Source organism: Lipotes vexillifer, unplaced genomic scaffold (assembly GCF_000442215.2).
Source record: "Lipotes vexillifer unplaced genomic scaffold, Lipotes_vexillifer_v1.1 scaffold655, whole genome shotgun sequence".
Lineage (NCBI taxonomy): Eukaryota > Metazoa > Chordata > Mammalia > Artiodactyla > Lipotidae > Lipotes > Lipotes vexillifer.
Window position 1 is genome coordinate 2,332,344 of NW_006788208.1, and position 26,846 is coordinate 2,359,189.

Genomic DNA, 26,846 nt, shown 5'->3' on the forward strand with positions numbered 1-26,846 from the left:
GGGGGGGGGCGGGGAGAAGTTAAAAGATAGCATCCAAAGACTGTGAATTTCATACGATGTTATCTGAAAAGTCCTGTTCATAATCACTGCTCAAACCAAACCTACTGTTTATAATTTTTTACCAAGAGATTTGCTGTCTCACCCATTTCTTTCAGGTCTCCATTCTTTTGCTGACATTAATGCTTGTTTTTGCAAGCTTTGGAGTTCAGCTCTTTGCTGGAAAACTGGCCAAGTGCAATGATCCCAACATTATTAGAAGGGTAAGATATCCTTTCTGTCTTTTGGGATGAAAATCTAGAACATTTACCATCCCTGGGTAGCCATGTGCTGAGGCTGCTTTGAGAACAGAACTCTAAGAATACTCTTCCCATGGACCCCCTCTGCTTAAAGCAGGCAGTGTGTCTCTTCTGGCTGGTCAAGGTTTGTAAGATTAAAACACATCTCAGACAGTCCTGTTCCTCCCTCCTATTCCAGGGTCAAGCTGCTGTTGACATCTTCCACATAGTCACCCAAGATTCCATGTGCAAAACTTTCCCTTTAGGTCTTCCCTAACTTAATCCTGCCTCTGCTGTGACCTGAGACTCATATCAGCAAACAGCTCCCCCCAAATACAAAGGGCAAAGTTAGACTTCCACACCCCTTCGTATGACGTATCCACTCCACATTCTTCTGTTAGGAAGTCAGGGCCTTGCATTAGCTCTTAGCTGCCCAGAATCTTCCCCATGAAGACAACTAAGATTCAAGCTTGAACCAAGCTTGAATACTTTCGATTCTACTTTTTTTTTTTTTTGGCCGCACTGCATGGCTTGTAGGATCTTAGTTCCCAGACCAGGGATTGAACCCAGGCCCTAGAAGTGAAAGTGCCAAGTCCTAACCACTGTACCGCCAGGGAAGTCCCTCTACTCTTTTCTTTCTCTTTCTTTGGCCGGTGTTGTAAGAGGAGGCTAGCTTCTGGAACAGCCCCAATATGTCAGTAGCTGAACGTAATGAAATGAATATATTTATTGCATGTTGAATAATTCAGGCAGCTCTCCAAATGACCACCCAGTGGCTCATGCTTCCTCTGTCCTGTGTCCCGAGCCTTTGCTGTCTTCAAAGTCTTCTCTGTTTAGCTGGCAGTTAGGAACAGAAAACCATCTCTCTCTCAGAGGACTACAGGCAGAGCCTAGAAGCAGCGCATCTGTCTTCATCCCACATTCCACTGGCAAGAGCGTGGCCTCACCAGACTGGAGTGAGACCGTGATGTGTAGTTTCATGGTGTATTTTGTAGAAAAGGGGGTGGGGTTTGTTTAATAATTCGCCGAGCTCTGCTGCATCACCCACTGTCCCATTCTCTTAGAATCCTGCCCGATGTTACAAGTAGGTTAATGGAGTGAACCCAGCTCTGCTGATGTATAAACTAGCAAGAGTATTTCCTCTTCCACCCAGGTAAAATAATGCTTAAGTCTCATTAAAATGCATGTTTCCAAAAGGGCTACCAGAGCTGAACTAAAACACTTATTCCCATATTTCCAGCAAACATGGCTGTCTAATATAAATTTTATACTACTATGACATTTCTACATTTTGAGGCTTCTAATTATAAAGCTTAGTAGCTCTCGAATTTTTAGAAAATACAGGTAACATCTTTGTCCAGTCAAAATACATTATCAGTCATGTTAATAATGAGATTTTTCAGGAAGAGGCAGAGCAGAAGAGACAAACTTAGGATGGGCAGACCTTACACTGTTTCACAAGGTATCGCCCGGGTCGCTGCTTCCTTTAACTCCCCTTCCCAGAGGTTCCAGGAATTTTGATAAACCTGACAAGACATGCAAGGAACATGGTATAAAGGTCACGGTGTACCAAATGAGCTAAATGAAGGCAGTAATAATGAGCTGATGCATTAGTCCACAAGCTTATGTAAGGATAGAAGGGTTATTTTAGGTCCACCCTGAACAGAGGCCAGAAAGATAACAACGTTTCAAGATGAAGCCTCGTAGGAATAGTGGATGACTCAGGGGAGTAATAATGGCCTAAGAGCCTTGTGATTTTACACTGTCTGCTCATACCCAGCACAAGCTAAAGAGTAATGACTTGTATAGGGGACGGAGGGCACACGGTGGATGGACAGACATACACATAGCATGAGGCATTTATTCTTTTCCACAGAACAATGAGGTCTGTGTGGGAAAGTCTAAGAAAACTTAGCCATCAAAAGAGCATCAGGAACAAGCAGAATAATTGCAAAACAAATTGGCATAGTGAGAAGTGGCCCGTGTCTTTGTATTTTTGGACGAATTCTTTTCTAGTCCTAACATAAGAGGCCAAAGCCAAGCATGTCATGTGGATGAAGGGGATACTTCAGTTTACCTTTATAAAAGAAGAGACAACCCCAAGGAAAAGGCGAAACTAGATACCCCAACATTTGGATCACAGCTCACATTTAAAGGCCATGAAGCTTGAGCTGTTGGTGCCATGTCTCCAGATGGAATCATATAATATGTGGTGTTCGATGGCTGGCTTTTTCACTTAGCATAATATCTTCAGGGTCCATCCATGTTGTAGCATGTGTCAGTACTTCATTATTTTTATGGCTGAATAATATTCCACAGTACGGATAGACCACATTTTATTTGTGTATTTGTTGATTGATGGGCATTTGAATTGTTTCCACCTTTGAGCTATTGTAAATAATGCTATTTCTAATAATAATGATATAAACATTCATGTACAAATTTCCATGTGAATTATGTTTCATTTCTCTTGGGTAGATACCTAGGAGAAGAATTGCTGCGTCCTGTGGTAACTCTCTAATTATTTAAGGACCTGCCACACTATTTTCCAAAGTGGCTGCACCATTTTCCATTCCCACCAGCAGTGTATGAGGATTCTAGTATGAGGATTAAGATTTCTGCACATCCTCGTCAAAGTTTGCTATTGGACTTCTTGATTAGAGCCTTCTTAGTGAGTGGGAAATGGTATCCCATTGTGGTTTTGACTTGCATTTCCCTGATGACTAATGATTCAGAGCACCTTTTCACGTGCTCATTGGCTATTTGTATCTCTCCCTTGGAGGAATGTCAGTTCATATCCTTTGCCCACTCACTAACATTTTCAGCATCAACTTTCACCTGCTTATCTCTGAAGTCTTTGTTACTATTTGCTGAGTAGCTATGCACATGTCTGTTGTTACATGAAAGACCTCTGTCATTCTACGTAAAAAAATGTTTCTTTTATCTTTTCTACTTCATTTTCTGACCAGGTTCTTTTCCTCCTCCTTTTATTTTTTTCCTGTTTTAGGAAGATTGTAATGGAATATTCAGAATTAATGTAAGTGTGTCCAAGAACTTAAATTTAAAATTAAGACCTGGAGAGAAAAAACCTGGATTTTGGGTGCCCCGTGTTTGGTAAGCATATCAGAAAAATATCCTGAAAAATGCTATATTTGTCAGTATAAGGGGTTTTTCCCCAGTTTTATTGAGAAATAATTGCCATACATCACTGTATAAGTTTAAGGCAAACAGCATGATGGTTTAATTTACATATTTGTAAAATGATTATCACAATAGGTTTAGTTAACATCCATCACCTCATATAGATCAGCTGAAAGAAAAGAAAAAAAATTCTCCTCGTGATGAGAACTCTTACTATTCTCTTAACAGCTTTCCTGTGTATCACACAGCAGTGTTAACTGTAGTCGCTATGTTGTATATTACATCCCTAGTATTTATTTGTCTTATAACTGGAAGTTTGTACCTTTGACCACCTTTCTCCACTTCCTCTCCTGCCCCCACCTCTGGTAAACACAAATCTGATCTCTTTTTCTATGAGTTTAGTCGGAGAGGGGTTGCTTTTGTTTTTGTTTTGTTTTCTTTTTTTAGATTACACACACAAGTGAGATTATACAGTATTTGTCTTTCTCTGACTTATTCACTTAGCATAATGGGCCTTCACGGTCCATCCATGTTCTATATAAGTATATATACTATAAGGTTTTTTTGTTCGTTCGTTTGTTTGTTTGTTTTTGCGGTACACGGGCCTCTCACTGCTGTGGCCTGTTCCATTGCGGAGCACAGGCTCCGGACGCGCAGGCTCAGCGGCCATGGCTCACAGGCCCAGCCACTCCGCGGCATGTGGGATCTTCCCGGACCGGGGCACGAACCCATGTCCCCTGCATCGGCAGGCGGACTCTCAACCACTGCACCACCAGGGAAGCCCTAGTATAAGGTTTTAAAGCAGTATAATATGGCATGAAACTAAAAGTAGTTCTGCTAGAATTACTTAAAATAATTTTAAGTAATGCAAGGCAAAGCACTGAATTACAATAGGATGCAAAAATAAAAGAAATAAGATAAATAAGAGAGGAAGCGGTACACTGAGTCCCAGGGTTGCTTCATGAAACTAATGAAGTAACACTGCAGTATTTTTCCAGTACTTTAAAGTATGTATCTGGACTCACATAGCTTTAAAAATTAGTGAGGCTTATAAAAAAAGAGTGAAATAATGCCATTTGCAGCAACATGAATGGACCTAGAGATTATCATACTAAGTGAAGTAAGTCAGACAAAGACAAATATCATATATTGCTTATATGTGGAATCTAAAAAAAAACTGATAAAATTAAAAATCAGAAAAAGGCTCACAGATATAGAAAACAAACTTATGATTACCACAGGGGAAAGGGGATGGGGGGGGTATAAATTAGGAGTGTGGGATTAGCAGATACAAACTACTACATATAAAATACATAAAAAATAAAATCCTACTGTATAGCACAGAGAACTACATTCAATATCCTGTAATGAACCATAATGGAAAAGAATTTATATATATATAATTTATATATATATATGAATTTATGTATAAGTATAAAAATTTTTATATATACATATACATATGTATGTATATGTGTGTGTATATATATGTATATATAGCTGAAGCATGTATATGTGTGTGTGTGTGTGTGTGTATACATAGCTGAAGCACTTTGCTGTATACCTGAAACTAACACAACGTTGTAACTCAACTATACTTCAATAAAAATAAATAAAAATTTTTTAGAACAAAAATTAGTGAGGCTTAAAAGAAAAAAGATTTTCTATCAGTTTTTAATCAAATCTTAATTCAACTTTTAAACCAATTTTTAAAAATTTAAACAATTTTAATCAAATTAAAACTAAACTCATACTGACTTTATATCTTTAAGGAAGATCTGATGTTCTCATAACAGTTGTAGAGAAGCCTAAATCATAAAACTATTTCAATTTTAAAACTCATTTACATTGAAGGATTTTGTTGTTGAAATCCTGGAAGGGAATAATCAGTAACACAATTGATTTTATCTAACTGCCTCTTTAAAAAAAATTTTTGTAAATAAGTTTTCAAAGCATTTACATCAAAGCCAGAAGTATCTGGTACCTTCTTTCTCAACCATTTCCCTAATGACTATGAATGAAATCTCTCAATCTGCTTCACTGATGCACAGAGTGTTCCATCAACTTCATTTGTCCTTTTAAATCGTTATGTTTTCTTTTTATTTCATTTTTACCTCTTAGAATAATGTGTGAACCACAGAAACTGCTCTGCTTTTGTCATAATTGATGTTCTCTACTAAATGTCAAAACTCTTTAAAAGGAATAGCATTTCACCCAGTTGTACCCTTAGGACTCGTTGTTACCTGCTTTGGCATTTCTCTAATTTGAAATTCACTTTCATAAACAATTCAGTACAATTTATATCGGTTTTCCTTTAATACCAAAGAACTGTGGAAAAAAGATTAATTTTGGATGTGAGGCTTGAGCATGGGTAGAGAAGTATATAACACATGGGAATATCTTTATCCCAGTGTTAACTAGAAAAGCAGTCTAATTTACATTATAATAAAAAATTAAAGAAGCATAAAATGTTTATTTTGTTGTGAGAGTAAAATTCATTATTATACCATAAATAATTATATCAGGACATCATTTTTTTTTTCCAAAATTTTTTAGAATTTTGTCTAAAGTCTCAAAGTTGAGGTCAAGGGGAGATTAAAGTATCTTGACATTCTAAAGAGGCCAACTAAACCAATCCCATCAGAACTTACTAAAACATCATCCACCACCCAGCTCCTGTAAAAGAAAACACTGCATTCAAAGATAACATCATGGTAGTGACTGCAGTCAAGAGCAGAGAGTGCTATGGCATCACGCCGCCTTCCCTGTGGGGAAAGGTGGACGGCGCTTCTCCTATTCCTACGAGGACCCCTGGAAGGACCAGTTGATATCAGAGTTTGACAAGGCAAGAAGAGAGGCTCTTGTGGGCAAGCCGCTCGTCACCATCTGGGAAGACGGGGTGATCTGCTGGTTCTGGAGGGCCACGTCATCCCTGCCAAGGGCCACCTGACCTGGGCCTTCTTGTTGGAACCCTGCTGCAAAGGGCTGTGTGCTGGGGACAGGGTGCCCCTATGGGAAGAAGCTGTGGGAAGGTTTCCAGGAGTTGGAGCTGAGAATCACCCAGAGGCTACACTCATAGCAGGAAGAGCACACTGGGGCATCCTCATGCTGGGGAGTGTAGTCATAGAAAATGTGAGGTACAGTAAAGCCGACAGATCGAGAGCACTACCACTGAAAAGATAGTTTGTTACTCATCCTTCCCAAGAGGAGGGGCATGCCACCCCACGGGGGGCCACCTGGGGAAGCACCAGGGTGGGTCAGCAGGCAGAGAGGTGGGGAGAGCTGGGGCCAAGAGCCTTTACTGTGGTTTCCTTGGGAAGGAACGGGTGAGGCAGGGCAAGCAGGCCTAGGGATGGCTAGTTTGAATAATTGTAATGGGCTCTAGAGCATAGAGGCCATCCATTGTGGTCTGGTACCTGGCACTGGGGTGATTCGGGCAGGTGGATGGTGGCCCAGAGTGTGACAGCCTGATGGAGGAGGTGATTGGTGGTGCTGGTGGGGGTGGGTTAGTTGGTTTGTATTTGAAAAGCACACCCTGAAAAGGGCTCGTCTCAAGGTGGGGGGGAGGACGAGAGAGGCACGAGGCCAGGAAGGGTGACTCAGGCATCTTACCGGGTGTCTGGAACAAAGTGCGTCCAGCGTCTGTATGTGGGACAAATGCTCAAGTGCCAAGTTCACAGAAGCTAGAAACACTGTTCAAACATGGGAGTGTTCCTTGGGAACCTAAATGAGCTCCATGAAGGAACAACGGCTGCTGTGAGGAGAGTGCCAGTGGCCACGGTCCAGCGGAGTCAGACACACAAGATGTGACGTCTCTAAGCCCAGCTGCATCCCACCCCGTCTTGTAAGACCCAGGCAATCACCAAGAGGAGGAGTGGGCCAGAGTGGCTGACACTCTTTTTCCCTCCTCAGCCCACGGGTCAGGCTGGAGCTGCTGAGGGTGAGATCCCGGTACAGGTTTGAATGCAGTGGGCATTTTAGAATGAGGCTGACTACATACCAAAAGACTCTGGGCTCTCCCCAAGGTGTCAGGAAGCAAGTAGGGTGCACTGGAAGGTAGCACTAGGAGGAGACTAAGCTGTTTCCGGTTGGGCCCCACGGCATTCAACCTGTTCCATAAAACTCGCTAAGGTCGTCAAATCAGCTAACTGAAATACAGTGCTTTCCGTGAGCTATGATTAAGGACTTCAAGTTCAATGACATTTTAAAAGCACACGCAAACAGAGGGACATCACTTGAACGTTATCACAGTAGCTCTTCCCATTTGTTCAGAATGTTGTGACTTGGCTTAGTTTTAGTGAAATATAAATCTTTCATCAAATAAATGTCAACTGTAACCATGATAATTTTCACATTTTGTTTCTCTAATAGTCTCGTCAAGAGTTAGCAGCTGAAATTTTTGTAATTTTATATTGGCTAATTTATGATTAAGAAAATAACTTCTATCTGGGAATTAGCCTAGAGGAATGCTATGATAATTATAATTAGGACATAAATATGCACTAGCTAATTCAGGAGACAGTCTGGCTTCTGCATTCTCTCTTCAGATTAATACATTCATTTTCCTCCAAATCACTCAGACTTGATGAGATAAAAATTACCTTGGTAAAAAGGATTAAACACATCATATATTATAATATTGTGTGTTTTGTCTTAAGCAGAGGTCTGGGATTTAGGAAAAGGAAATGCATGGGAGAGAAATCAACAAAGCATACTCAGTTTTACAATAAATATATTTACTAAGTGTTTACTCTTCACCAGGAGTTATGCTGTCACTGGGAACAAGCTATGGCCTCTGACCCCTAAGAGCCAGAAGTCCAATGGAGAACAGAAAATACAATTTAAAACAATTTAATACAATGTGCTGAAGTTTTAATGCTACATAAATAAGCCCCAAAACTCACTTGAAGTTCACCAGAAGCTTACCTCTAGGTAATTTCAAATTACACTGCGATACATTCTAGGCAGAAAGAGATCAGATTTTTTTTTGTCAAGTCTAAGGCTCAAACAGAAAAAGAATATAAAACTACTTTGCTTTTTTAAGTTTAACAGAAACATATGACTGTGTGAACTCACTCCTGGGCCCCTTCCTGAGTCTTGGAAGGGACCTGTGTCAGGGAGGGGCCCTGAGGCTTACCTTTAAGTTTCTTTTGCTCCGTGATGTATCAGCCTCTGATTCTAGGGTACGGAGAGGCAAAGGGTTCAGTGGTACACGCAGGACAGAGGCTCCTAATCCAAACCGTGACTGGACCAGGGAGAAGGACCTAGAGGAGAAGACACCCAGTTAACTCTTGAAGGGTGAATAGGAATTAGGCAGGTGAAAGGGGGAGGAGCCACGGGCAGGTGAGAGTGAGGGGCGAGGCAGGTTGCCTGCAGATTGTTGCAGGCTGCGGAAACTCAAATTGCCATTACCAAAGAGCGAGGCAAAAAGCAGTCCGCATTCCAGGAAGTGCTAGTTTCTGATTTTTTTAGATGGCAGAGCTGTGTAAGATACAGGGTACCATTTTGGCCCATGTTATCCCCTGCATTTCCACGTCCCAGGGCCGAGGCTAGATGCCTCTCCTCCGTGGCACCCCCATCTTCCCAGAGGAGAAGCAGCTCTCCTCATCGTGACCTGGGGCCCCTGAGCACTTGTCACTGGGAGGCAGGAAACTCAGATTGTGAGGTCAGAACTCATTCTTCATTCTTCTGAATTGGATCGACAAGGTTGTAATCTTTGAAAAATTAACCAGAAAAGATAATATTTAAATAGCCTTGCAGATCAGGAAAAATGACAGTAATGGATTGTGTTTGGGATTTCTTGAAGTCCTCTGTAGTTATTGGTAAAGTTTCAAACTTTCCAACTTTAGTATCATGAACAAAGCATAAACATATCCAATATGATTAAAACTGAGACTTTTAATGTGGTATATTCTCCCAGCGATTTAAGTCTATGATTCTCCGTTTTACTTTTCTTGCCTTAGCCTGAAAGTGTATCTTAACATATTCTAACTTCTAAAGGATGTGGAACATGAGAATAGTTTGGGTTGCTGCAAATTCAGCTAAAAAAAGCACTTTTACATAAAGAAAATGGATGGGTATGAAAGTTCAGTATCAGATCTGAGAGCTGACTCACTTGGTTTAAAAAAAAATCCTTATTCAAGAAAATTGTGGCATCTGTAGAATCCTTACAGAGTCTGTCTGCTGTAAAATATATTAAATTTAATTGAAACCCCCAAAAGGAAAGATTGTTGGAAAAATCCAAGAGAATATGCTTGTCTTTCATGCTTAAAAAATATAAATCAGAATCCCTAAATATTAATTTCTGAGTGGGGCTTTTTTACTATATAGAAAACATTTCTACCAATCAGCTTTAAACCTTTAAAAACAAGTCAGTTTCAGTTTTATGTTTTCTTATTAGATTCCCACATATTTAGTGTTAAAAAAAGAAAACTTATAAAAGTGTATCTCATGATAGTCTCTAGTTTTGAAAACCATAAAAGGTGGTAGAAGAATACTAAACTGGATTGTTCCCCCTAGAATGTTGCCTCCTGTGAAGGTTCACTTTTGATAAATGTGCTAGCAAGAAAAAAAAAATTATCAAAATATAATTCAGCTAGGCTTCAGTAGGCCTACTCTAGTCAATAATCCCGAGCTCAGGTCATCAAGTTCAGGAAATGTGTTGATAGTCATGATTTTTCCAGCATGTGGTTGTCTAAATCTTTTAATTATTTAAAATAGCCTCAGAAAAGGGGGATTAAAAAAAAAAAACACTGAAATCTTCTTCTGTTAACAAATATGTTAGCTAAGACCTGTAATGACTAGGGGGGATGCAGTGTAGTAGAAAGATGTTAGTGGAAAGAAAAAAGTATACACATGTCAGAAAAATAAGAAATGAGACATCCCCTGACCCCCCCCAAAAATAGAGGGTCCAAAATGTTTTAGAACTCAGGAGTTAACTGTGCGGTAGACAGCTCACTATACACGGGGGTCTACAAGAAGTATCTGTTGAGAACATTTGGAGTTAATGAGAGAAAAACACCCACCTGGGAGGGGGTGATCTGGAGACACATAGGGTATGTGTCACCTCAGGAGCCTCTAAAGCATCACTGGGTCACAGCATGCTGCTCACGTGATGACACAGAAATAAAGTGGCCAAATTCTACTCATTTTACACTTTCTGTACTAACACCAGGATTTGTAATTCATGCCTTTAGGAAGGTTTTCTAATGTAAAACCATTTCAAAATTCACATCCAAACTCCAAGGCCCCTTTGTAAGAATCTCCTGCACAAGTTCTAACCAGAAAGTCCTCAGTATACTAATCAGGACCAGCCAGAAACATTGCAGAAACTCTGGAGCTAGAAGTCGAGGGACATAGCATTTTATTGTTTTCGATTGAGAACACCCCATCATTGCCTAATAATTAACTGCATAATTAATAAATTCTAACACATTGATGCATTCTTATGAGTTAGCAAACAAATGCCATCGAACCTACCTTCCAAGTGCCTATACTTTGCAACCAAGATTGGAAAGAGTTATAGATATTGCCTTAGGGTGCTTCTCACTGGAATTCCACAGAACATTCCTCCTTCTGACTTTCAGGGCGAATCCTCGGAACTTTAATTTTGACAATGTGGGCAATGCTATGCTGGCGTTGTTTGAAGTTCTCTCCTTGAAAGGCTGGGTGGAAGTGAGGGATGTTATTATTCATCGTGTGGGTCCGGTAAGCACGCACTGGAATCCTTTGAATGTTACCACAGCTGCTTTCATTGGCTTTGATGAATAACTGTATTTTTCATTTATACAGATGCATGGAATCTATATTCATGTTTTTGTATTCCTGGGTTGCATGATTGGACTGACCCTTTTTGTTGGAGTAGTTATTGCTAATTTCAATGAAAACAAGGTAAGAATTCTTGGTTTGAATTCCGCAGCGTTTATTCTTTCCTAGCCGCTCATTTTGAGTTCCCTTTTCCACACACGGCGTGAAGTCGCACTAAACTGTAAAGTGACCGGTGTAAATAATATCTATAACTATTTTACAAGCTACCTCATTGCTGCCTCTCAGGCACATTATTTCAGAGCACAGTTCTCTTGCTAAATTTCCTCTTTTGGTAATGGTGTCATTAATTTGCCGAGGACTGAAAAGCGCATCTCCTATTGTTCAAATTGAAAGGCTGTGCAGCAAATTATTAAAATACACTAGCTGAAACCGATGCAGTGATTGCAGGTAGTATGCCTTTCACTAAGTGTAAATTGGTTGCTTCTGTGTAACTCAGTAGGTGAACTCAGAATTTTTTTTTTTTTTTTTTCGGTATGCAGGCCTCTCCCTGCTGTGGCCTCTCTCGTTGCGGAGCACAGGCTCCGGACGCGCAGGCTCAGCGGCCATGGCTCACGGGCCCAGCCGCTCCGCGGCATGTGGGATCTTCCCGGACTGGGGCACGAACCTGTGTCCCCTCCATCGGCAGGCGGACTCTCAACCACTGCGCCACCAGGGAAGCCCACAAAGCAATATTTAACCAAATTATTTTAAAAAGCTAGCAAATCCAAAATCCGATGAAAGATAGATAGTAATGTATTTCTCTAAGAAACTCATAAATCAGAACAAAAAGAACATGTTCGATTTGACACAATGAAGACGTTTGGTCCAATGGACATATAAAGGTCTCTGACTCTGACAATTTGAGACTGTGTATTACTTTCAAGTACAAAATGTATCAAGTACAAAATGTATCATCTACAAAGTCATAAAACAATAATTACCAAAGAATTGATAATGTACACGTTCTCTATCACAATTTTAAAACATAGCAAAAAATTGCCCATAATTTGGAAATATTAAGACTGCATTCTTAATAAGTAATTTTTGAGTTACAGAAGAAATCAGAATAGAAAATCACAAAGCATTTAGATAAATCATTTATAAAAATCACATTAAAACTCACAAGGTATAGATAAATCAGTAATTAGATGGAAATTTATAGCTTTTAAGTGTATATGTTAGAGAAGAATCAAATAGTGATGATTAACATGCCAAATACACAAATCAATAAATTATAATCAGAGCAACAAAGTGAAATAGAAGAAAATGGGAGGAAGAAAATAACAAAGATAAAAGAACAGAAAATTAGTGATATAGAAAACAAAGTAACGTAGAAAAGTTCAAGAGTGAGAAAAACTGGTTTGTTGAAATAAATTAGATTGATAAGACTCTTACAGGGGTGAGCATGAACAAAAATGTGGAAAAACAAGCTATGGTAAGTATAGTAGTGCCATCATTGTTACAGGGATAGAAAGTTAGGCTTACAGAATAGAACAGAAAGCCCTAGGAGGGACCCATGTGTATATGAAGCAGAAGTAGCACAAGTCAGTGGAGAAGATGAGAGCATCCATAGTGGTGCTGGGATAATTAATGGATTGTCTAGATCTCAGAAATTAAACTGACCTTTCTACCTTACACCATACTCAAGAATAAATTCCAGCTATGAAAAGCAAATTTTAAACCATTTTTAAACCATGGAGAATACGTTCTTGACCCTGGAGTACTTGTAGAGTTCTTGACATTAACCACAAAGTGAAATCCATAAAGAAAAAAATTTATAAGTCAGATTACATTAAAAGGAAAAGTTTCTGAATGATAAAAGACACACTAAGCAAAATTTTTAAAAAAGCAAGCTAAGACTAAATACTTACAACTCACATAACTGACAAAATATTAGTATCCAGAATATATTAATTTCTACAAAACACCAAAAAGTAAATATCCAAATACAAAAATGAGCAAAGAATATGAACAGGCAATTCACAAAGGAACACACAGGAATCACCTTGTATACACATTGAAAATGTTTCATCTCATTAATATTAAAACTAAATCAGACACATTTCACACCCATCAAATGATCAAATTAAAATGTCTGATAAAGTCAAGTATTGGCAAGAATATAAGGAAATGGGAACCCTTGTAGAATGAAACCAATTTTCTTGGTTATTGCTCTTTGGATAGCACCTTGGAAGTCTCTGGTAAGTGTGGAAATGTGTAAACTCATAGACCCCAGCAGTTCCTTTCCTAGAGATTTACCACAGAGCAAGATGTTTACCATGAGACAGTACCCGTGGGTTTATTGCAGCATCGTTTATAGTCCATAAACCTAAAATGATAACTTGTGACATATTTGTACAGTGGGATACTGTGTGATCAGTTCAAATAAACTAATCAGATCTAGTATCTAGTTGTATGGAAAATGTAATTTTCAATGAAGATAAAAACAAACTGGGGACTTCCCTGGCGGTCCAATGGTTAGGACTCTGCTTCCACTGCAGGGGTCTGGATTCAATCCCCGGTCGAGGAACTAAAATCCTGCAAGCCGTGGGGCGCGGCCAAAAAAAAAAATAGTAAAAAATAAACGGCGTAAATTCCCACATGTTGGATACCATTACAGAAATTTATAAAATTAAAAACAAACACATTCTTGTATATTTATATATACATAAGCAGCCAAAGTCTGAAAACATAGTGAGGAGGATATACCCCTGAAAGATAGTTAGCTCTGTGTCAGGAAAGGCAGGATGGGAGAGGGGAGGTGTTTTTTTCCCCAGTTTCTTAAATTATATTTCTGCCTTTGTAATATAATGTAATGAAATGTAATGTAGTATATTCAAGTGTATTTTAATGATGTGCTCTATTATATAACAAAGAATATCTGACCTCATTTAACCGATTGTCACAGCACAAATTTCTTAAATATGCAATTCTCTGACCTCATACCACTTAAAAATAGTTTCACGATTGCATGTAACAGAATGATTTCTAAAAAGACACAACAGCCTTAACCAGAAGCAGCAGCATTGATAAGCTATCATTTTGCTGCAGCTTTTTTCTACTATGAAAGGAAACTAACCACTGTTAGAGTATCTCTCTTAGAAAATCTAATCATATAGAAAACCTTCTTTAGATTTTCCCAAACCTGAATATTATACATGTTCAAAGATGCCAACTGAAGGCTGCTGAATCTTCTCTGAACCCCCGGCCCTCTTTTCTGGAACTTCTCTCAAGACCACGTGTGAGAATTCGGACCCTGTTTATCGAACCACCATGGTATAGGAAGAATATCTTTGTTTTAAACCCACATTAATCTTGTTTGTGTCAGCAGCCCATTTGCGATGTCCTTGGTGTGGAGCACGTGACAAAAGGTCTTTCTCTGTTTTCCTTTGTTTATTAAGGGGACGGCTCTGCTGACTGTAGATCAGAGAAGATGGGAAGATTTGAAGAGCCGCCTGAAGATAGCACAGCCTCTTCATCTGCCACCTCGCCCGGGTATCAAAGATGCTCTGATTTTATTCATGTTGGGCACTAGTGTTCATGATTCCCCAGGAGTCTAAGATTTCAATTAAAATAATCATCATGAGGCCACTAGGCGATTGTGCAGAAGTTAATATAAAAACAGGCTCCAAACAACAGATCTCTCCATAGGCTATTAAAATCAACCACCCAAAGGCCGTGCTTCAGTGCTCTCAGGATAAGCCTTAATGAAAAAATGAATTGTTAAATAAATATATTTGTGCTTGCCTTTTAAACATATGAGTGAAATGTATTAAACTGACAGAAATTGAATGATGCGAGTCTCCTTCCAGTGCAGACGGTGTCATGCACCGTCGTTTTAAATATTCAGACCCAGCCATTCCTGCAAGACACTTCACAGTAGATTGAACTGTAGGAGAAAAAGAAATGTAATGGGTTTTAAGACAAGCATTAAAGAAAATGAAAGGCAAGAACGTAAATGTGACCGATGTCTAAAATGCCCTTGCCTAAACCTTTCTTTTCAGATAATGATGGTTTTAGAGCTAAGATGTATGACATAACCCAGCATCCATTTTTTAAGAGGACAATTGCATTACTCGTCCTGGCCCAGTCGGTGTTGCTGTCCGTCAAGGTACTTTATTTCCCCTAACACTCTGGGAATGAATTTTTTATTCATTGGTGGGTCCAAGAACATTGCAAGCAGCCATGTCCACTCACAGTCTACATTTATAAAACATTTAAATTCACAGTCATGTTCAGATGGGTGGAAGTGGGGAAAGTCTTTCTGTGTTGATGGAATGCAGGCACAGACGTGTGTGCTGTTTCTCTTACAGTGGGACGTCGAGGACCCGGTGACTGTTCCTTTGGCAACCATGTCGGTCGTTTTCACGTTCATCTTTGTTCTGGAGGTACAGTAATGAGTCAGCTGGTGCTGGGGGCTGCACTGCACATTTTAAAGCAAAATAGCGTCCTTCTTCGATGGCACTTCCTTTCACCTCTGCATTCCGTTGCTTTTGAAGTCCTCTTTGGGGAACAGAATGCTCTTAGTATATTTCCTTTTCAGGCTGTTCTGCTTCACCTGAACAAAGACTTCACTTTACATTCCATTTTTCCAACTGCAAGAATTACTAACTGCTGTTGATGTTGTATCTGAATGTTGGCCTGTCTAGTTATGTGAGTTCAAATATTTACAGCAAACGGCACAAACCACTGTAATTCAGGGACTCAAATTACAATGTGGTGGCAGAGGGAGTTGGCCCAGACAAGATTATTTTAATGTGTGGTCCACGTCACATTGCTTTCCAGTGCAATCTTCTTGGAAATGCAAGCAGATTTTTATTTTACCCTGTACCGGTTGATGTTTCCCAAAATCTATGGTCTTTTACTTGAGGAAGAAAAACGTCTTGCTATCAGAACTAGTCGTAAAAAAAGGAGAAAAGAGTGTGGAGAATATAGATTTACGTATATACACAGACACATGAGTAGTAAATTCTTCTCTTTGGTTTCTACATCCTTTAAAAAAATAATGTGCCTCAGGTTAGTACATTTAAATACATGCTGAACACTCAGCCTCAGTTCACTGTCTTCATTGTTTTTCCCCAGGTTACAATGAAGATCATAGCGATGTCGCCTGCCGGCTTCTGGCAAAGCAGAAGAAATAGGTACGACCTTCTGGTGACGTCACTCGGCGTTGTCTGGGTGGTACTTCACTTTGCCCTCCTGGTAAGCGCATCACTAAAGTTTATTTTAGTTGGTAATTTCAGTTCAGGTCACCCTGTTTCCAGTCTCATCTCACTCCAGGTCAGCCTACTCTCAAGGGTCAGGTTAACCTCCCTAAAATTCAGCCTTGACCGCGACGGACCCTTGGACATGCTTGCACCCACACGCACACACACATACATGTGTACGTGTGCACACGCTCGCACTCTTCCCACAGACAAAAGCTGACTCCTCAAAGTCCTAGAGCCTGCAAGCCAGAAAGAGAAGGTCCTTCAAGATCCTCTGGTTTAACCCTCATTTCCTCAGGATAAAAGGATAAAAAATAAGAGAGAGAGAGAGAGAGAAATGGAAACCGAGGGATGAAGAGACCTGCCTAAATTCAACACAAGCCAGAATCAGAGGACCTGAACCCACTTCTCTGAGTGGAAGTGTAGCTTCTGTGCCACTACATTATAATTAGGGTTTCACAGTATGATTCTCTGATACTTTGCTGCCTTGTTTTCTCCCAGACACCCAGCTGCCATTTCTCGAAAGCCATCATTCCCCATCTCAACACCTGCGTTCTCATTGTTCTGCCTAAAATGCATTCAGCCTCCCCACCCTCCATTCAGCTCAGACTCTACGCCATAGGTGTACTTGATTGTGATCACGAGCTGTGTTGTCCAATAGAAATAAAATGTGGCCTGGATGTTATTTTAAATTTTCTGGGAGCCACATTTAAAATGTAAAAAAGATATAAAAAAAGAAAGAGATGACATTGATTTAATAATACATTTCTAACCTACCATTTCCAAAATACTATCATTTCAATATGTCAGAAATATAAAAATTATGAAGGAGTGAGGCTACATGCTTTCTTTGGTATTCAATCTTTGAGTGCCCATTTCACATTGACAGCACATCTTAATTTAGACTGGCCACATTTCAAATGCTCACTGACCACGTGTGGCTGCCATGGTGGACAGCACAGGTCCAGAAGACCTGGTTCCTAATCCAGCACTTCAGTCAAGTTATTTGTCTTCAGTGATCTTTTGTTCCCTGCTCTGAACTGGGAATATATTTTCATAATTTACCTAGTCCATATGCACATTATAAAGGTCAAGTATGTGAACTTCTAACTGTAAAGATTATACAAGCCTATAACATTATTTTTTTTATATACAGCAGGTTATTAGTTATCTGTTTTATACATATTAGTGTATGTATATCAATCCCAATCTCCCAGTTCATCCCACCACCACCCCCATAACACATTATTATAAATACTTTCTTCTTTTCTTCTTTAGTCTTCCTTGATCCCACCCAAAAGTAATTGGGTGGGATTATTTTGCCCTGCTCTTCTGTCCAGTATCCCATCCTCTCCAGTGTTAGAGTCATGCAGGAAAATAATCCCTAATGTTACTGACCCTGGCTAGCTCAATCAGTAAAGCATGAGACTCTTAATCTCAAGGTCATGGGTTCCAGCCCCATGTTGGCTGCCAAATGGGTGCCAAATAAAAGCCAATACTCGAGATACAAGTGTTGGTAGGAAAGGAAAGGTTGCTTTAGTCAGGAGGCCAGCAATCTGGGGAGAAGGTGGACTCATGTCCCAAAGAGCCAACTCCCCACTGCCAACTGGGGGTGAGAGCTTTTAAAGGGGGAGTTTCAGAGCTGTCTAGGTTGAGGAAGGGGGCTATGTGCAGAACAGCACTGTCAGCTCTGACAATCATCTTGAAATTGGTCATACAGTGACCTGAATATTATTTATAGCCCTTGAGGAGGAACTAAACGTCCTTGACTTTGTTTAACAGCTAAACTATTACTACTTTGTCTTGTTTGACTGCTTTCCTTTGCTTCTGCATTTTCTCACTTCTCCAATTAAATTTATTCTTTGGCTAAAGTTTTTCTATAGACAGGAGTCAGGCAGAGGACATGGGCTGGGGGGGCAGGAGGTTCTGTTACGGGAAGGCCCCACAGGGTCCTGCTCGGTTACACTAACACAGAGAACCCCTTTACACCCACAAAGGCTTTGCTTTAGGATGAAACTGCTGTGCTCAGGAAGATACTGAGTGTCCTTAAAACAGTTGTCACCCCAGTTCATTTCCTTAAATGACAAATGATCCAGAGCACTAAAAAGCTGCACGTCACTGTGCCAGCAATTGAGAAGAATGTAATGGGCAAAAACAAAGACAGTCACTGCTCTCATGAACCTCACAGCCTGGAATGTTAGATCAGTATTCATCAAATGCCCCCAGGTCAGTGAGAATTACAGCTATGGTGAGGGAGATGGAGAAACACATGTCCCTGTGATGACACAGGAGAGTGCATGATGGCTTCATCAGAGAGATCCTGGAAGGCATCCCTGAGGGGGTGATGATTGGGATCAGTCTGTAGGGTGAGGGGAGAACATTCCAGGCAGCTGTCCCTATGATGGGAGGGTTCGGGAGGGTAGACAGTATGACTGGAGTAGAAGGAGCGAGGGGAACGTGGTACAAGATCTGGTTGGGTAAGAAGGTGTCAGACCTCTCAGGAGCTTGTAGTCCAGGTAAAGGATTAAATCATCATCTCAGAAGCTGTGGGATATCATCCCTTCCAGAATGCAAAGAGAGATGGTATCTACAATAGGCTCTGAGCTAACATGGAAAGGAGGAACAGCAAAGCCCATGTTTGTATCTTTTTCTAGACAAATTGTAGCCAAAAGCTATTCGGTCCAAACAGGAGAATGAGTAAACTTCCTAATTCTGGGTGTCCCCAAAGAGGATATCACATACCCGAAAGGCCAGCTTGCCTCTGCCTGACTGCTTCTGCTCTTCACCAAGAACCTGTGGTCCTGGAAGGTCATTCCTTCTCCACTCTGTTTTGCTGTGGACTGTTGTGAAAGAAGACGCAGTCCTTGTTCCCATCCAAAGATGCTTCTGTGCAGACACATTCATTTCTTTGCACCTCACCAAGGATCTTCCCTTCCTGGGGGCCATCTGTGACTGTTGTCATTTGACTAAGCAAGGCTCCTGGGGAATAATCACGCCTTGGCATCAGCTAATGCCACTGTCGTTATTGCACTTGTAGCCGGTGGGGTCTTTGTTCTCAGATGAAGCTTTCTTAGTCATAGAGCACACCGAGTCTTCTCTTTTCTTTTTAAATTAATTTTTATTGGAGTATAGTTGCTTTACAATACTGTGTTAGTTTCTGCTGCACAGCAAAATGGATCAGCTATACATATACATGTATCCCCTCTTTTTTGGATTTCCTTCCCATTTAGCTCACCACAGTGCCTTGAGTAGAGTTCCCTGTGCTGTACAGTAGGTTCTCATTAGATATCTATTTTACATATAGTATCAATAGGGTATATGTATCAATCCCAATCTCCCAGTTCCTCCTACCACCCCCCTTTCCCCCTTGGTATCCATACAAGAGATATTACCGAGTCCTCTCTTGCTGCCAATCACACACTTGAAGGAAGAGCTGGATGTGTTTTCAAGAGGGAGGACTTCTCTGAAATCAGCTCAGACGAATGTGCATGTGGCCAGCTTCAGCTTCCTTCAGAGAGAAGGAAGCTGAAACTGACCCCTGGCAATCTTTTCCAACGCCAGCACCCCCTCCGGTTGTAAAAGGAAGCCAGAATTCTTTCATCTCCTGTCTCCCTCGACTTCTTCACTTGCATTGTTATCCTAGGGTTTTCTCGCTCCTCAAAGGACCTGGTCACTATTTTGTGTAAAATAAGTTTTAAAATACAGAATTCAGCTGAGCAAAACAGAGATGAAAGTTTCATTTAAGGTTTCATTTTATAGCTAATATTTATTCATGAGTTTTGGCAGTGACCTTTTCAGCACCTTTTTAAGATACCTTTCTTAGAGGAATTTTCACATTTTATTAAACTCATTATTCAGTAGACTTCACAGAAGACTTAAAATGAAAAATGGAACTGTAACAAGATTTTTCGTGCAAATTGCAAGAGGCTCTCCTCTGTTTAAATTTCAGAATGCATACACCTACATGATGGGCGCGTGTGTGATTGTCTTCCGGTTTTTCTCTATCTGCGGGAAGCACGTAAGTACATTGTGAAGATGCTGTCATAGGTCACGCGTACACTGAAGAAAGGAGTGATGACTAACTGACTTTAGCTGCCCTTCTGGGTCTCCAGGGCTGGAGTTAACAAATTCCTAGATATCGTAAGTCAAAATGAGCAAATAATCAAATGAATCGGTAGCTTAATTGTCTTGTGATTCGTTTCCTGACATTTGTGTTGTTTTAGTTATTCTAATTTGCTGAGTGAACTCAATCATCAACTAGACATAAAATGTCAGACACAAAAGCAAAGACTAATGGTCTTTCTTAATGCTTCTTTATTTTTATTGTTTTTATTTTTAATAAAGTTAAATAATTTTACTGCAAAGAAGAATAATCTTTAACAAATATTCATGATCCTATGATTCCAGATTTATTGATGTTCTTTGTTAACGTTCAATACATTCCACATATATTTTTCATTTTTTACAGCACTGTTTTCTTTTTTGTTACTTACTAACTTTATTTCATGTAGAGTCCATATATCCACATAATCAGTATGGTAAATATTTTATGGTTATTTGGTATTTTGCCATCGTTTAGTTTTGTTTTTATGCTCGTCTGTTTGTGGAAGAATCCTGGGTCTGCTTGCTATTGGCCAAAAATGCACAGCCTGTATAATAAAGAGTTAGGGAGGAAGAGAAGAGAAAAACAGAAGGCTTAAAATATTGTGGGGGAACTTTTATTAATTTGGCTAAAGAGGCTGAAGTTTGAAATACGAGCAGAATTTCTTTAGGTCTAATGGTCTTTAGTAAAATTCAAATTTAATACCAGATAGGAAGCAACTTTCAAGTGATATCCTTAAGAATCATTTTTGTGCCAGACTGCTTAACTGTTACTTACTTCCTGGGTTCACCATGACTTGATGAGATGAATGTCCCCTCCCTCCTCTTTCCGCATCCCCGCCCCCACCCTCACCTCCATACAGGTGACACTAAAGATGCTCCTGCTGACAGTGGTCGTCAGCATGTATAAGAGCTTCTTTATCATAGTGGGGATGTTCCTGCTGCTGCTGTGCTATGCTTTTGCTGGAGTCGTCTTATTTGGTACTGTGAAATATGGAGAGAACATTAACAGGTTGGTATATATTTATCTTTCTTTTTTTTTTTTTTTTTTTTTTTTGCGGTCCGGGGGCCTCTCACTGTTGTGGCCTCTCCCGTTGCGGAGCACAGGCTCCGGACGCGCAGGCTCAGCGGCCATGGCTCACGGGCCTAGCCGCTCCGTGGCATGTGGGATCTTCCCGGACCGAGGCACAAACCCGTGTCCCCTGCATCGGCAGGCGGACTCTCAACCACTGCGCCACCAGGGAAGCCCTATTTATCTTTCTATTCAAATATTAAGCAAACGTTTTTAGTAATGAAATCATGGATACATACCTGCATGTGTTTTAGACAAAGATGGGGAAGGGGAAGCAATCATTTGGAAATTAAAACAAAATAAAATGGCCAAATTTTAAATGACATTTTTCTCATTGAAACAGTATGCATGCTTACTGTTAGAAAATTAGAAAATTCAGAAATAAAAGAAAACAGGGTCTCCCCTGGTGGTGCAATGGTTGAGAGTCCGCCTGCCGATGCAGGGGACACGGGTTCGTGCCCCGGTCCGGGAAGATCCCACATGCCGCGGAGCAGCTGGGCCCGTGAGCCATGGCCGCTGAGCCTGCGCGTCCGGAGCCTGTGCTCCACAACGGGAGAGGCCACAGCAGTGAGAGACCCGCGTACCGCAAAAAAAAGAAAACAAAAAGAATCCATAATTCCACCACCATGCAGGAATAACCACTTCTAATACCCTGGTGAATTCCAGCAATTCTTCTATCCACATACTGCCAGAAATGATAGATAACATTATTTTTTTAATTAAACAATTTTGAGATAGCTTTGGTTTTTTTTTAAGCAAAACATGGGAAGTTAGGACCCCCAAATGGTTATATGTGGAAAGCATTTTTCAAAGATTGTCTTAAATTTTGTGGAACCATTTCTGAGGGTTTTTTTTTTTAAGTCCTTACACAGAAAATTAAATACAAACATGTCTTGTTGCAGAGATCACTTATGGTGGCCCCATCTTTTATAGCATAATCCACATAAAAGAAGGAATCACTTCTAATTGTCAAAGCTTGCTTTCTCAGTCATTCAAGATGAATGGCAATAAATTGCTGGCACCATGCTAGGGTTGGACTATTGAATATTTGGAGGCAAGTATAAATAAGAAACAAATAAGAGGGTGTAACCTTTGGAAGTGGTAACTTAGCAATCACATTTGCTCTAAAATCCACGTGTTTTGGTGGTGACAACCCTTACATGACAAACCATATTACTCATACTCTGTTTTTTTTCCTTAAATTAGGCATGCAAACTTTTCTTCAGCTGGCAAAGCTATTACCGTACTGTTCCGAATTGTCACAGGAGAAGATTGGAACAAGATTATGCATGACTGCATGGTAAACGTCCCCTCATCGCTCGCGATGCCTTCACTTAGAAGCAGATAAAACTCTTTGGTGATACAATATAGGCAGCACCATCCTTGTAGCATCTAGACTGTGTACAAAACACATATCCTGCCCCTTCAGTCCGTAAAATTGCATTCTTTTATATTACAATACATAGACATACAGGAAAAATTTCCAGTGAACCCAAGTCGAGCTATTGTAGTTCCATTCAACAAATTTGCATTATGTGAGCATTGTTCTTTCCCTCCCATCTTTGACATTTTGGCAGTCAAGTACAAACAGGAGAGTTCCACTTCTTTGACTTAATTCAACAGATGTTCACTGAGCCCCTGGTTTGTACTGGCCCCTGTACTAGGTGCTCGGTCTTCAGCGATTCCAAGGCATTCTCAAAGAGTTTATGTCAGGGGCTCTGAGCAGTACTCTCCCTCAGCTATCCTCACTTCTAGAGCCTAATTCTTCATCATCCTTCAGGTCTCAGTTTAAAGCTCAGTTCCCTCAGGAATCCTGCCCGACGCTAAGGCTGCTGGTTCTGCGTCCTCCCAGTGTTCTGTATTTCTCCTTTGTAGTGTGTAGCCCAACTGCAGTGAGTTATCGGCTTGATTGGTCTATTTCAGCTCCCTCTCACACTCCGGACCAACTGTTAAAAGAAATTTCTGCAAAGATGGCAATTCAGTGGCCACCACCTAAGCGTGGTTATTGAGCACCTGAAATGTGACTAGTGCAACTGAGGAACCAAATTTTCAACTGTATTTAATTGTATTGAATGTTAATGAACATAACATACATTTGGATTTAGATAGCCACGTGGAGTTAGCCGCTACCATGTTGGACTGCAGGGTTCTAGACTGTCTGTCAGCTTCATGGCAGAGGGATGGGGTCTGGGTCCTGCTTACCAGCCTGTCCCCAACACTGGGCATAAACCTAGCACATAGGAAGAGCTCAGGAAATTTATGCATGAATGAGTGGGGACAGAATTCACCAAATCAAAAATAATACAAGGCAGAATTAAATAAATTCTAGATAAAAACAAGCAGAATGCCATGGAAATACAGAAGAAAGAGCTAATCCCTCTGACTGAAAGAAACCAGGAGGTTTCTCAGAGGTGTTGGAGTTTTACTGGGCCAGTGAAGAATGGGGAGGCTTTTGATAACCTGAAGCTTGTGCCATTTAATGATATTCCATAACAATGCTCCAAGAATGAGGATTACTGGCTTTTCCTTACACAATTTGAATGTGAATTTGCTGTGTAGTGTATAGCAAATCTTCCTAAATCTTAACCCATTAGTTAAGTCAGAGAGTTTTTTTTAAACACCTTTTTCTCTGACTTTCTGCATTTTGCATCACAGTGACTACTTACTCTTTGGGGCTAGTGGAGGTGGCAGAAAGAGTGTCTCTTTTTCGTGTTCATTGTGCTTCTAAAATGGCAATGAACTTGGGATCCTACAAGACCAAAAGCATAGTATAAATGCAATATTCTTTTTGATTTTTGCCACAGATGAGGTACCCAATGTATGGGCCTTTGAAAGATCACTTTGAAGTTACTTATATTTTATATCAGTAGGAATATGTTCACAACTACAGTCAGTTAACGGAAATTTGTTATCTTCTCTTCTCTCACCCTGTCCCCCACTTCCCCACCATGGGCCCACAGGTCCAGCCCCCCTTTTGTACTCCAGATGAATTTACATACTGGGCAACAGACTGTGGGAATTATGCTGGGGCACTTATGTATTTCTGTTCATTTTATGTCATCATTGCCTACATCATGCTAAATCTGCTTGTAGGTAAGTGATGTTCATTGAATTATTTTTCAATCTCTTTAAACTCAGGTTATTAGATAATTATGTACAATCTCCAAGTAATTATCCTGGATTGCTTGGGGTGGGTGTTTTATGGCATTAATTATAAATTGTTGCCCCTCGGTCCAGAAGCTGAAAAGACCTTTGAAAGGCATGTAAATGACAGTTGATTGAAATTTCAAGAGTTGTTCTATTTATTATGATCATTAATTTCAAAAGTTCTCATGGATTCAGTTGGACAAATACCAGGGGAGGCTACCTTTCCAGCCTTGAAATATCACATTTATTTTTTCAAAAGATATACACTGTCCCCCCAGAAGTGGGACCATCCAGAACTCAATTTGACCTTTAAAAACTGCCCTGGAACTCAACTAAGAATTGAAGCCAGCTGGCACGAGCATCTTTAGACACAGAATGTGTGTTTTGGAAAGGTGGAAGCTGGATAAATAGCTCAGTCCAAGTGCAAAACATGCCAACTTGGAAACCATACTAAAAGCCCTTTAATAATTTGGCTTATAATGTAGGTGACAAAATTCATTATTTATAATAGATGTACTTTTTCTGAAGAATGACAGATTAGCATAATTGTCTAACATCCCCATTTTTCTTTTTTTTTCTTTTAGCCATAATTGTGGAGAATTTCTCCTTGTTTTATTCCACTGAGGAGGACCAGCTTTTAAGTTACAACGATCTTCGCCACTTTCAAATCATATGGAACATGGTGGATGATAAAAGAGAGGTATTGTCTCATGCCTCACCCCTACCCCAACTGCCATACTGCAGACATTTCAGTGGTTTTGTCGTTTTCAGTGGACATGTATTGAATTTGGAAAGGCCACTGCTGAATTGCAGAAAGCTGTCGTTGACAGTTTAGAAGAATGTACAAGGAAGGGAGAGGGACAGAACCGTTGCCCATCGTGTTCTTTCCAACCATAAATGTCCTCTCCTTCAGACCTTCAGAAGGTTGGCAAGGAAAGGAAAGCAAGGGAGCTCTGAAGAGACCAGCTGGGGCTCAGGGCAGGGAGGCGGGTGAAGCTCAGATCACCAAAGCAACAGTGCAATACAGATTCATGATCACCTCAGCTCTCACACAGCAATTCTGATTAGAAGTGCAAAGGAGTTATTTAAGTGGTTTCTGAAAGTTATCATTTTGGACTTATTATTTGTTTTCATCATACATCTTACCCAAGATTGCGTAGAGTTAGGCAGAGCAGCAGATGCTTTCCCCTCCCCTTCGCCCCCCTCCCCCTTCCCCTAGCAAACCTTCAGGCGCAGTTCCAGGCATCAGGGATGTGACAGTGGATGAGATGGCAAGGTCCCCGTGCTCACAGAGCCTGTGTTCCATTGTGGGGAGACAAACTATAAAAGGGGAAACAATAATGATTGTAATAATTATTACCATTTCAAGAAGTTATAAGCACTTTGAAGAAGGTGGTGGCACGTGACAGAGTGGTTGGAGGTGGGGGGCAGATGCTTTAGCCGGGTGGTCTTGAAGGCCTGGCTGAGGACGTGTTATTTGACATAACACCTGACAAACGAGGAAAGTTCAGCTATGGGCAGACCTGGGGGAAGATCTGAAAATAGTTTCTGGAAGATACGACTGTAGACACAGAAACCAGGGAGCCAGAGGCAGAGCAAACGGGGTCCTGGACCAGAGCTGGGGTCTGCACTGCCATGCAGGACTTTCTCCAGCCCCTGGGCTTGCTCCCTCTCTCCTTGGCGGCCCCTAGGCACTGGCCTGGGGGGTGGGTTTCTTCCGAGACAGTGACCTGCGTGTGCAGGTGTCTGGCCCTGTCTCTGTCTCACCTGGGTCCACTTAGGTCTCTGTAACTGCCGCCGCCAGGAACCTGCTTTCCACTGACACACATGGAAGGCGACACCACCGCTCACACGTGTAGATGTTCGTAACGGACAGGAATTCATGGGCTACCAACATCCCTGCCTCTCACCCAACTCCTTAACTCAAAGTCAGCCAGGCTGGCACCGTAGGTTTTGTTGCCCTGAACAGAGTGACATGTGTTAGGTCCTCGGAATCTGCATCTGCTCTGACCAGCAAGAGGGCAGAGCTGGAAGCCCCGTCCTGCTGGATGTAATGGTCCTAACAACAGAGAAGCCCCGGAAGGAAGTGGTCTTTCC

The 26,846-nt window shown here is 40.8% G+C and overlaps 1 protein-coding gene across 1 annotated transcript in view; it reads left to right on the forward strand.

Moving 5' to 3' along the window:
* The window catches only part of NALCN (sodium leak channel, non-selective), a 282,677-nt gene that overhangs the window by 244,739 nt on the left and 11,092 nt on the right, over positions 1-26,846 (forward strand). Inside the window, exons 26-38 of the mRNA XM_007461528.1 lie at positions 156-260; positions 3,283-3,389; positions 11,003-11,123; positions 11,208-11,306; positions 14,624-14,717; positions 15,227-15,333; positions 15,536-15,610; positions 16,305-16,424; positions 20,379-20,447; positions 21,394-21,542; positions 22,809-22,902; positions 24,563-24,695; positions 25,334-25,449. Coding sequence (XP_007461590.1) covers positions 156-260; positions 3,283-3,389; positions 11,003-11,123; positions 11,208-11,306; positions 14,624-14,717; positions 15,227-15,333; positions 15,536-15,610; positions 16,305-16,424; positions 20,379-20,447; positions 21,394-21,542; positions 22,809-22,902; positions 24,563-24,695; positions 25,334-25,449 — 1,389 coding nt within the window. The remainder of the gene's footprint in view (positions 1-155; positions 261-3,282; positions 3,390-11,002; positions 11,124-11,207; positions 11,307-14,623; positions 14,718-15,226; positions 15,334-15,535; positions 15,611-16,304; positions 16,425-20,378; positions 20,448-21,393; positions 21,543-22,808; positions 22,903-24,562; positions 24,696-25,333; positions 25,450-26,846) is intronic.